Source organism: Lepisosteus oculatus, chromosome 12, assembly GCF_040954835.1.
Source record: "Lepisosteus oculatus isolate fLepOcu1 chromosome 12, fLepOcu1.hap2, whole genome shotgun sequence".
Taxonomy (NCBI): Eukaryota; Metazoa; Chordata; class Actinopteri; order Semionotiformes; family Lepisosteidae; genus Lepisosteus; species Lepisosteus oculatus.
The window spans coordinates 26131410-26144234 of record NC_090707.1 but is presented as its reverse complement, the minus strand read 5'-3'; the positions used below and the strand labels follow the sequence as shown (position 1 = coordinate 26144234).

At 37.7% G+C, this 12825-nt stretch overlaps 1 protein-coding gene across 6 annotated transcripts in view; it reads right to left on the bottom strand.

Moving 5' to 3' along the window:
* Window positions 1–12825, bottom strand: part of dip2a (disco-interacting protein 2 homolog A) — a 269946-nt gene that overhangs the window by 170914 nt on the left and 86207 nt on the right. For all 6 annotated transcript variants that reach the window (XR_001479789.2, XM_015359260.2, XM_006636662.3 and 3 more), the window contains exon 2: window positions 2116–2187. Coding sequence is in view for 5 of the 6 variants with exons in the window: in XM_015359260.2 (XP_015214746.1) it covers window positions 2116–2187 (72 nt within the window). In the remaining variant the exon portion in view is untranslated. The remainder of the gene's footprint in view (window positions 1–2115; window positions 2188–12825) is intronic.

The window sequence follows — 12825 nt, the reverse complement described above, 5'->3', positions numbered from 1 at the left end:
TACGGAATCACCCATGCAACCTCCTACAGCCCCAGATGTTCTTTCTGGCACTGTGAGATTATTTAAACTGGCGAACACTCGCAAAGCAGCCGGCATGGACTGTATAAAACTTGAATATATCAATTTGCTGAAGTTTTCCCAGATATCTTTAAGCTCTCACTAGACACAGACTGTTGTTCCTATCTGCTTTAAGAGGGCCACCATTATTCCAGTACCTAAGAAAAATAAGGTAAATGTCTCAATGATTATCGTACAGTAACACTGAAATCCATCGTAATGAAGTACTGAGAGGATGGTAATGGTGCACATTAACACAAGTTTCACTGACAATCTAGATAAACATCAATTTGCATACCAACATAATAGGTCCACAGCTGATTCAGATGCCGATCTACCTTGCATTACACACTGCTTTAGCTCATTTAGAAAATATAAACACCTATGGCAGATTATTATTTATAGATTATAGTTAAGCATTTAATACCATAATCACCTCCAAGCTGGTCACCAAGCTTTTTTACCTGGACCTTAGTACTTCTCTCTGTAATTGGATCCTGGGATTTCTTCCAGGTAGACCTTAGTATATGAGAACATTAAACAACTTTTCCTCAATGCTGAACCTTAACACAGGAGCACCCCAAGGCTGTGTGCTCAGTCTTCTACTCTACTTCCTGTTCACCCACGATGGTGTAGCTAGACACAGCTCTAACTCGATCTTTAAGTTTGCTGACGATACCACAATTTTAGGTTTGATCACAAACAATACATGACATAGGAAAGTATAGTATAGGAAAGTTAAGGTGCCAGGATAATAGCCTATACCTCAACGTCAGCAAAACTAAGGATCTGGTTGTTCATTTCAGGAAGCAGGAAGGAGGCTGGCGTGGAGATGGTCAGCAACTTCAAGTTTCTGAACACTCACATCAATAATGTCACCTGATCCCATCACACAGATAAAGTAATCACAAAAGCACACCAGTGCCTCAACTTTCTTAGACAACTAAGAAGATTTGGTATGTCTTCACAAACACAAATTTCTACAGGTGTACAACAGAAAGCATTCTTTCCAGATCTATTTCAGTTTGGCATGGTCATTTCCCAGCTCATAACTGTAAAAAACTGCAGAAGATGGTGGAGAAAGCCCGAGCCATCAGAAGAGGAGTTGGTACAGAACTCCCCTCCAATCAGACCATCATCACTACACACTGCCTCGGAATGGCAGATAATATAATTAAGTTAAATAAATAATATGTGTTGTAATAAATGTTCTCTCTTCTGCCTTCTGACAGAATATTTAGTATAAAAGCTAGAAACCCTAGGTTCAAAGAAAGCTTCTTTTGCAAAGGGTTAAGACTTCTGAATACCACTTAATCCTTAATCCTCCTACCCCTACTTCACACCTTTCCGTACTGAACTCACAATACTGTCACTACTTGTTTTTTGGTTAATTGTTGTAATTTTGTCAAACAAAGCAGTGACTTTTTATAATTGAGTAAATGGAACTAAAATAATTCTAGGTAAGAGTTACTGTGATTAGACAATCGAGTGGTAATGGAAAATATTTACTCAAAAAAACCTTGTTAGTTGATAAAAAAACTGTGTGGTGAATATGTTTAATGGAGTGTGTAGATTTGTTTGTCTCATTTCTGTGAAGTTTTTATCTGTTTTAGTAAATCTTCTTCATAGAAGAATCCCTTTCATTTCTACCAGGCTCATCCAACTATTAGCCCATGCAAAATATATTTTATACAAATAAAGTTTTTAATGATCAGATTTGTGAATGTAACATCAATGGATATAACACATTTTGTGGTGGTTTAAAAGCACTACTGGACAAATGACTGTCTCTTCAGTCGATATGTAGCATGCATATAAAACCCTTTGCAGAATCTTCTTCAAAGAATACATGAAAAAAGCTTAGGAATACATGTTTAAAGCTGCACAAACCAAGAAGAATGAAGTTCCTTCAGCAAGGCAGACAGATGTTTCATTTTATGGAACAGGAGTAAATGAAATCCAACTTGCATTCATCACAAACAAAACTCTTCTTGATTTGATTAAGGTTCTGCTGTGCACCTAAGCAGTAGAGAGAGCAGACACATGACTATTTCTTACCTTGAATCTGTGGAACATATGGGGCCAGGAGTTTCGCTCTTTTCTTCTCATAACCCTTCTGGGTGATATCTCCTAGAAACAGACAAGAAAGAACACTGGGTCAGAAAGAATGACCTCTGGCAGTACCTGGGACAGTCCAGCACTCTATCAAGGCAACAATAATACACAGCACAGAATTGGAATCCCAGTATGGTTACACACAGAACTGTAGTGTGTTAAAACAGACCAATAAGCAGAGAGATCCAGGGATCAGACCATTCAATGACAACAGTGAGCCCTTGTCATTGCCCTGACAGTACTACGCGACAGTCACCTTCTCCACTGGCTGCTCAATAACATCTTGGCCAGTCCACACTTTTCTACAATTCAGTTGTATTTCCCTTGTCCTCCTCTAACCCATTTCATGCTTCTAACTTCCAACATTTTAAATCACAACTGTTTTCTTACTGCATTTATTAAAAGTAATCTGTGGTAAATAGCTTTCACAAGGCACCACTCAAAGATTAGAAGCTTTATTTCAAATATTTCAGTTTCCAAAAAGGGGGTGTTTTTGGTATAGTGGTCTCAGTCATTGTATAAAACAAAACATGCTGCATTGCTCCTACATGTTTGCCAAATGTTCTGCCATGGGCATATAAAGATAAAGTGCCTTCCATAAGTATTGGGACAATTCTTAAGTCAAAATTGCCGTTTTTGTTGTATACTCAAGCAATTTGGATTTGAGATAAAAAGAGGAATGTGTGGCAAAATTACATAACATTACCGTTTATTTCTGGTTATTTCTGCACATATTATTTAACATTCTAAAATAATACCACTTTATGAGATCCATTCTCCCATTTTAGATGAGAATAAGTATTTGGGACAAATTAACTTTAAAATAAAGTTGCATAAAACTCAGTTTTTGGTTGCAAATCCTTTGCAATAACTGCATCAAGTTTGAGACCTACTGTACTGACATCACCAATCTCTTAGTTTTGAAATACTCTTTTGCTCCAGCCATTTTCAGTTGCTGCTGTTTTGGGGGGGGGGGTTCTGACTTCAGTCTCCTTTTCAGCAGGTGAAATGCAAGCCCGGTTGTATTTAAATCAGTACATTGACTTGTTTATTTTTGTCTCATCTGTCCATAACACTTTGTTCCAGAATTCTGCTGGCTCATCTCTGTACTTTTTAACAAACTGTAATATGGCCTTTCTAGTACAGGTGCTGCTGAGAGGTTTGTATCCTGTGGTGTAGCCTTTATAATTCTCCTGTCGAAGTAATCTGTGAACAGTAGATTGTGATACCTTTAACCCTGCACTATGAACGTTGTTGGTGATTTAAATAACAATTGTCATTTACAAGTGTGGCTGGATGGTGTTAAAGGTTATGAAAAATCTATAAATAAAAGCTTGGCATGTGTTTTCCAGATGTAAATATATGAAATTCAGTAATGTGAAAGAACCTCTATGACACCTCTAATGGCCTTTTGGCAAGTTACCTAGGATTCAGTAGGTTTTCTACCTGTTGAAGTACATGCCCTTCAACAATTTTCTCATATGCCTTCACAACTAAAGCGATCGATGCTTCTGGTCTGAAATCATTTAATGTCTTTGGGGATTTGTGTTGTGCAATCAATATGATTGTTGCTTGTTTCTAAACTTTGGGTTGATATTTTGAAAATCTAAAGAAATATAGTACTCAGTTGCTCATCACATGACTGTAGTACTTGTCCACTGGTGCTATCAGGTCCAAGTCCTTCCAGAGTAGAAAATGTAAATATTCAAGACCTTCAACAGAGAGCTTCCCTTAGAGAGGAGGCAGAATGGAAGCAGCAGGGTGCAACACTTGGTGAGAAGGGAATCTGGAGAGATTCTCAGCAGAGAAATGCACGAACTCTTAGGTGTTGATAGAATCACAAGAGTCTGGTTTGTTAAGCAATGAAATTTGATGCAACGTAATTGAGTATCTCTGTGACCTCATGGAAGGAGCACAAACTAGCAGGTCTTGGCTAATCACAGCTGAGAGGTGACTGGTGACTGACCCATTACTCCCCTAGTTAGGAGACGAGGAAAGAACATGGGTCTATTCCACTGGGCAGGAATTCGACCCAGATCAACATGACATATGAGGTCGTAATGAATAATGACCCATATTTGTTTAGACATCTACGGGGAAAGTAGACAGATACATTGGTCTCAAACTTTGTTATTGACATTCTGTTTCTTCCACAGGAGGGCCAGTGGCTGCTGTCTAAATGATCTTGTTACAGATAGTCTAATATCTGAGCACTTAAAGAGTGAAATGCTTCTGCTACACTATCAGTGGAAAAACTTGATTAAGAACACCTGCGTGATGCCTGTGTCCAACTTCCAATAGGAGGGAGTGGACTGATAAAGAAACCCGGCCTTTTGGGTTCTGAAATAGATTTGCCCCAGCAGACTACCAAGTCACCACCCCAAAATTCAAGTCAACGTTAAGGATTCACAGACAGGGGTGTCCCATTTATCTGGGAAACTGGTATAGGGGAGATAAATTTACAGATAGGAAATATGTAAATAAAGGAAGTGTTGTATTGTAATTTGTGCACATCAGAGCACTGTGTAATATCCTTTATATTGCAGAGGGGCCTGATAATATTCTTTATGAGAAAACCGAGGAAAGTGTTATATGTTGACACTACAGCTCTCCTCCGCATAACAGGGCTGCTGAAGTGCTGGTGCTAAAAGAGGTCTTCTGTAGCTCAGCTGTAAAAACCTCTGTTGAGCAACACAGGAGACCCGGGTTCGAGCCCATGTGGTGAAGGGTAAACTGAGGCAGAAGCAGCGAGGGCACAAGCCTAAGAATCTGAATTCGTTACAATGTTATTAATAATATATTCCTTATTGCATTTAAATTGGAATGTTTTTACAAATATAAGAAAAGATGATACACAACATGTAAATATAACCCTTTTCCCTCCTTTAATTGAAAGAATTGCATGAAGAAATCCTAAATCACGAAACCATCACTTATAATAATTAATCCAGATACACACACTCACACCGTAGCCAACAACAAGCTATAATAGTGGACTATTTGTATATATTCAGCCATGTGAAAAACAAAGTAATTCTCTGATCGGGCTTTGAACCGCCTGGATGCAGTGCACTACATGACAGTCCATTGCCTGTTACCACAATAAGGACAATAATATATATATATATTTTTAAAAACAAACGTCAAATGTTTCCAAAATGTGATATTGTGATATTTTAACTGCTTAGTTGCTGTGGTGTTCAATAGGCGTCACCCCAGCGTCCTCTGGCTCCTGGCCAACCAGTCGGGGTGAAGCTTGGAGTCGGACGAATTTGGAGGAGAGATTTCTGCTGTGGCGACGCGCTCGACGGTGTCTCTCTCAGGGACCTACTAGTAGTCCAGCTAACTAGTAGAAAGTCTCTATGCACAGAGGGTGACCGCGGGTCAGAACAAGTCACTCTTAAGGGGGAAGAAATTTGGTTTGCTTACGGTGTAGCGCTGCTGCTGAATAAAAACTTATTCAGGTTGTCAAATGTATAAACCTGCGAGCTGGGTCAAACCCCTACCTCCAACATGGAAGTCAGAGGCCTTAGCCATTACACCAACGTGCCTCTTGACAACTTAAGCTATAACTGAGCAGGCAAAAAGTTTCCAAGTAATTGCGGGTGAATGAGTCAAATTGATGCAGATGTTTACAAAGAATGTGTACAGACGTGCTTAAACCCCTCAACTCCAGATGCTGTTCTGCCAAAAACTTTTTAAAAATTGCTTTCTTTTGTTCTATATAGTAAGCTTCTATTTTCTACATAGAAAACTGGGTTTCAGCCCAATTGAGACATGAGGTGTTAACAATAAAATACAATAATCAATTCTAAGTGGGACGAATCTAAACTCTTGATATCTTTGCTGTCGAAGAAAAAAATTGACACAATTTCTCCAAACTCCTTATCTTGACATTATGAAATATCGTTTCCTCCTGGCCCACAGGGACAGAACAGAATATAGTCCTCACAGAATGATCAGTAACATCAAAAAAGCAAAAACATTCAGGCACCCGTCCTGAACACCCTGTGCTGATCACACTCCATAAATTTGTAATAGTAGTTTCTCTTATTTTGAAGACCCATTTAGACCCAGTCTAGTGAATCTTCACTTAATGTCACCTAGAATGTCTTGTTTATATTCAGAACAATAAAAAGCTTTAAGAAATACAGAAACAGACTGACTTAGTCATAAAACAATATAGTCTGAGTTACCTTCTCCATTTCAATCAACAGAATCTAAGGATGGACTACTGGTTCTATCATATAGTCAGCTATTATGTTTGCTTCATTAATATAATCCAAAAAAGCTGGCCCCACCAATAAACAATCCTTGCATCAAAAATTATTAAATATATTTAAAAATAACTAATTTGGCATGCAATCTCACGGAGGAATTGGAAAAGGCATTAATATTATTAAACCACATTAACTTGTCTATTTCATCAAAAATGCTAGATCTCAAATGCAACACCAGCAAATTTCAGTTATCCTCTGGTTTATCTCGTTCATTAATCAACTACAAAACCTCTCTTGGATGACAAGCACCTTATTAAAACATCTTCAGCTTTACACTTGTGACGCTGAGGTGGCCATAAGCACCAGTTTTTTAAAGACAAAAGAAAAATATTTACACAGAGCTTCAGAGTACAATGTCAGATCCTAAAAAATATACCGGTCTTCCTCTGAAGAGAAATTAATCTACATTATATATGAAGTACTGTTAAATTTGACACAACACTGAAAACCTATACACAGTATTTGAATCCAGAAAGATGTTTTCCATAATACAGCAGTCTTTCTGTGCTATGTGCTATAAAAAACAAAAAAGACAGTCAACAAGGCTATAGAAATCAACACATCGACTAAGTGTTACACAAAACCTAAAACACAAAAAACTTATCAGCCTTGTATAACTCTTTTTTTGAAGTCTTATAAGCAAGTGCACTGACACAAATATTTGTACCAAAAGCTACTACTACGTTAACACAGTCTACCTCCTGCAGTTTAAGACAAAAAGGAAAGGATTTCCACTACAGTACCTTTACATCTTGCTGCTTCTGAAGACACTCTTCAGAGATTCTGCAAAAAGCCCTACTGAAGAGAAGTTAATCCTTCTGATGAAATCAGCCCGAGGTTCAGCTCAGCAGATTAGGAAACAGGCTAAACAGCTAGACCCCAGCAAATAAACCCAGTTTAATGCCACTCTGTGGCTAAAGTCAGACTGGTTAGATTCAATTCAAACAGTATATCCTTAAACCTGACGCAAAAATATCAGCTTATGCATGGAAATTCTGTTTGAAACTGTGTTCATCAAAACTACGCATTAAAAAAGATATACAATTGCAAAAAACAGGAGCTACAGTACCAGTCCGTCTCCCTGCCAACGGGTATGCTGAATTAAAAGTCAGGAGGGAGGTTTTAGAGATTTCTTTGTTCCCTGACATGAGAGACTCTCTAGCACAAAATCCCTGCCTCTTCCGTCCTCCCACCTCCCCACCCAGATCCTCACACAAAAGCCACACTGGGATTAGACTGTCAAACTGAGACCCTACCCCCACATCTCACCAAAACCGTATACAGTCACACCACCAACACCAAACATACACACAGTGGCAACACACAGAAAATTCCCCACAATCCACACTAATGATGTCAAATTTGCAAATATGACACTGCACACCACCACTCAATACACACTGCAGTAAAGCAACATGCAGCACATTCCAAAATTTACAACCAAAAACAATCCAGTACATAGTTTTCAAATTACATTTAAAAATGCCTTTCCTTCTTTTTTCTTTTCTTCATTTTTTTATCATGCTCTCATTTAATCTAAATAGTCTAATCCCTTATACAACTTATTTTGCCATTTCTAGATGGTACAACAAAGCTTTCAACCATAGTAGACAGGATTTTTATTTCCATGTCCAAAATACCTATTCCTGACCAACAGGGAATATAAATTATTTATTATTGCTTCATCTTCTAATAATCGCCACAATAAAGTGAAGTAACTGACTTCTAAACAGGTAAAATAAGTTTGTTACTGATATTCAAAAGAAATGTTTAATGCAAGAGATGGATGAATGTATTTTTATTTATGAACAGTTTAGCACATGCTACAATGGTAAAGGGCTTTTACTTGCAGCACATTATATCCTTAAATAAAGACTAGCACAAAAATATGCTTTCACATAAAGCCATGTTTCACACCTATTGACCTTGGTGTGCTACCATGTCAGTAACAACATGTTGAGCACAATATAATGCTGTCAGACAACATGAAAGAAAGAGGTGCTAGATTCAATCTAAAATTAAAATTTAAATATCTCTAAAGAAAGCCTTCATCTGAGGAAAAATAAGTGTTGCTAAAATAAAAATAAAAACTAAAACCTAAAATATATATATATATTAAAATCAATTGCAAAAGTATTGACATGCCTTAATAATAATTAATAATAATTGCTTACAGTTACTCCACCACCACCAATGTGTAGCCCCCACCTGGATGATGCGACGGCAGTCATAGTGTGCCAGAACGCTCACCACACATCAGCTATTAGTAGGGAGGAGAGCAGAGTAATGAAGCCAATTCATAGATGGGGATTATTAGGAGGCCATGATCAGTAAGGGCCAATGGGAAATTTGGCCAGGATGCCGGGGTTACAACCCTATACTTTGCGAGAAATGCCCTGGGATTTTTCATGACAACAGAGAGTGAGGACCTCGGTTTGACGTCTCATCCAAAGGAGGGCACCTTTTTACAGTATAGTGTCCCCGTCATTATACTGGGACATTAGGACCCACATGGACCGCAGGGTGAGCGCCCCCTGCTGGCGCCACTAACAACCTTAGATTTTCCCAGGAGGCCTCCCATCCAGGTACTAACAAGGCAGTAAGCACCTGCTTAGCTTCAGTGGGTTGCCAGTTGTGAGTTGCAGGGTGATACGGCTGCTGGCAAGCCTGCATAATACTGAATCAGAGATCAGAGATTAAAAAAAAGCTGACTTAAATTAAAGTTAAATTAGAAGGTGTAAAAAGAGAACAAAAGTTAACTTAAGAACCTTAAGATTGTCAAGGTTTGCCCCGTCGTAATGAAACCAAAGAACCAACATGCCAAATTGTGCCTTTCTTTGGGAATGATGCTTTCACTGTGTAAAAAAAACAGGTATCGTCCTGGGTTAATGTACACCTGTTAGGCCGAGTGTGAATTTCTTTAATTCTATGTAAAACAAATAGTTTAAGCAGAGAGAAAGGTTACAATTTTCCAAATAATACCAGCAAAGCTGACAGAGAAGTGCAGTAGGAGGTCTAAAGAGTTTTCTATTGGGGCAAAACAGATGCTTGTGGCAGGCATAGTAACAGACGCAAACATTAGCAAACCTCCAGTGGAGATAGATAGTAGAGACTGACAGGTGGAATAAAAACTTAATGACTGCCTCTACTGCTGCCAAATATACAATGTACTCAAAATTATCTGGGTATGTATGCCAGCATCAACCATCAAAGGATTCAATTACTCAAAATAATGCTTTTAAGTTGAATAAATTACTACCCCAAATTGGCAGTTATATATATATGTGCAAAATGTCCTTAGGAGTCTTACCAGGATTTCAGACAGCATTTACAGTAGCCCAAGATTCAAGCTACCTTTCAATACACCCATTTTGTTTTAGGTTATAGAGAGTCAGGGACAGTACCCAAAGAAAATCAAAGAAAACAGCAGCAACTACAAAAAAAAAGAGAAAAGAGAACAATGGCTTAGGCTTTTAAGAGGCAAAGTGCCAACCAGCAATGTCACAGCTTCATCTCTGTGTTTTATAAAAGGTCAACTCAATTCCCAGAATTCAATTTTTCCTCATTTTATGTCTCTTGTACACTTGAGAATTGTGGACTTTTTGATATGTCAGGGCCCATCACAAGCCTACTAGATTAATCATGCAAACACGTAACATTTTGGTTGATAAATGGCATTCTGGGGTAAAGGTTCTATAAACTTTAAGTCTTCAGTTCTGACTTCACATGGCAAGGAATTATAAAAACTATAATTACGCTGGGCAAACGTTCCGAGGTCAAATTCTTGACCGGAGACGACGGCACCAAAATTTTTTGGCGCGCCTTCTCTTTAAAGCCCTGGAAAAATATGAAGACAGTACGTACAGTTATAATTCAAACGGAATTAAAAACTACACATCCCAGTTACCATGGTGGTGCTTGTGATAATTGCGTTTAACCAACGAAACAAGGCGAAAAATCAGTCACATGACTTTGGGGCAGAGTTTCAAAAGCTTAACCTATCAGCAACAAAGCGAAATTTACACGATAGGCTACCTCAAACTGTCAGTTACACGACTGTGTATGTCGCTTAAGCCACTCCTATTTGGCATTTTAGTTATAGAGGCGAGAAGACGCCCCCCCCCCTCCCCCGGGTGCCTGATTTGCCGCCATCTTTAACCATTCCATGTCTGAATTGCAGTAGCTACGCGTACGAAATAAAGTTCATCCCAGCTACAAAACTGGGATATATATTTTTGTTGTAAGAGGGAGCAAAACATCAGTATTTACTGCTATTAATTAGTGTACGATTTAAAGTTGAAATCTGAGCCTAAATATAAAGTTAAAATCTCGACAAAGCAATGTAGGAAATACAGAGAAAATAAATCCTTTCTGACATCTAAAATCAGTTTCGATCAAGGTCTCTAAAACGAACAAGAAAAAGGATTTTCGGAGGGCAATTATGCTGTGTTTATATAGAATAAGTGATTTATGAGCAATCTAATTTCTTGTTCGTTTAAAACAGTGAAATGTCAGCTGCAAAAGATCACACCAGAAACAGCACTCTCTCTGCCTGTCATAGACGTTCAGGAAAGGGTGAATGAAGTCATGTCAAGTACAATAATTTGGTGATCAATAATAACAGTTGTAGGACAAGAAACAAAAGATAGTGAAAACTTAAGCTTTTTAAGGCTTAAACTCAAATTCATTCTACAAATTAAGACAAATGAAAATTCAGGACGTTAAAGTGCTAGAGGTGTAAAAAATACAAAAATGCATATGAGCAAAAAGTTTTAGAAATGGAGCAGGTATTGCTTTGAAATAAGCAAACAGAAAAAAAGCCATGGCTATAGTGCAGAAGAGGGATGCAGGAACACTTGCTTAGATATACAAAAAAATCACAAAAAGGTGTATGTTACAAAAGAACATGCAAACATGTTCCTCATGTACATGAACATGTACATCAATTTCCCTTCGTGATCAAAAAAGCCTTATCTATAAACATGAAACAGAGTGAGGAATCAGAAAATTAGCATGCATAAAAAACAGCAATTCTGTCAGTGAGCCCTAAATGAATTAATAGCAACCATGGTTTTATGGAGGGCTTCTCAGATAGTTGGGCATTCATGTAAATTGCCAGGTGAAAGGATTTGTAAACATATTTTGTTAAAGCAAGTAAGTTTTTTCCACAATACAAAAAATACAATTTTCCAAGAAAGTTTAGCCTTTGTCACTAATGAAACCACTAAATAAAGACATAAATATAGAAATCTTAAGATTTTTTTTATTCAATGTTGGTAGCAAGATTAACTGTCAGGTTGAGCTAAGTGTATATTTTGTCGCAGAGTTGCTGCAAGATGTTAACAGTGAAAAAAGGTATTTAGAAATGAGTTATTTCAAGAAGAACATTTTCAGAATAATTGCAAATATAGCAGGATAGAGAAAGCACAGAAAACAGGCAGTTAGATTGATCAGATTAGTATGAAAAGTCATTTAGCAAAGGGAATGAGAAGAGTGACAAACTAGTATACTTTAGATCTTTTTTTCTGAACCAGGGAAAATCTGATCATTTTTCTCTATAACAATAATAAAAAACTTTATTTTATATATCACCTTTAAAAGTGGCATCTCAAAGCAATACAGTAGATGTAAAAACAGATAAAAGGACCACAGATTACAAAGTAAATACATATAAGGAAGACAAGCAGTTAGAGGTGCTACCAAAATTAGAAAATGAAGCAGATACAGACACTAAGTCTTCTGAAAAGAAAGGTTCTGAGGTTAGATTTAAGTGCACTCAGGGTACGTGACTGATGTCACTGAGAATACAAATTGAGAGCTCTGGGGTGTAGCTAGAGAAGACCCTGTCACCCACAGAATGTAGATGTTCTTGAGGACAGCTAGAAGACCAGAGTCAGACGGACAAAGGTGGAGAGTAGACAGATAATAAGCCATATACTGTAGGTACTGAATGAGGAGGAGGATTTTGAAGTTGACTCGAAACCTGATAGGTAACCAGTGCAAGGACTTGAAAACAGATGTAATGCATCCCTGATAGGATTCTCGCTGTCATATTCTGAACATATTGAAGATTGCTCAGTGTGGATTTAATTTCCTCAGTGAACAGGATGTGCATTTATTAATTCTAGAAAAAAAGCCTTTCTTGATTTCTCTAGTTCTTAGTTTCTCTAGTTCCCTTTAAAATAAACTATTATTCCACAATGCAGAGTATTACATGGCCAGTATTTACACATGATATTTGTGATTTAAAGAAATTAACACAAGCAGCTTTTGGGGATTTAAGTGTTGGATAAGTTACTGCAGGATAAAAGACTAGAGATGTTGGTAAGAAGAAGATAATTTGGGGAAAGCTGAGGAATACACTGATAACAAG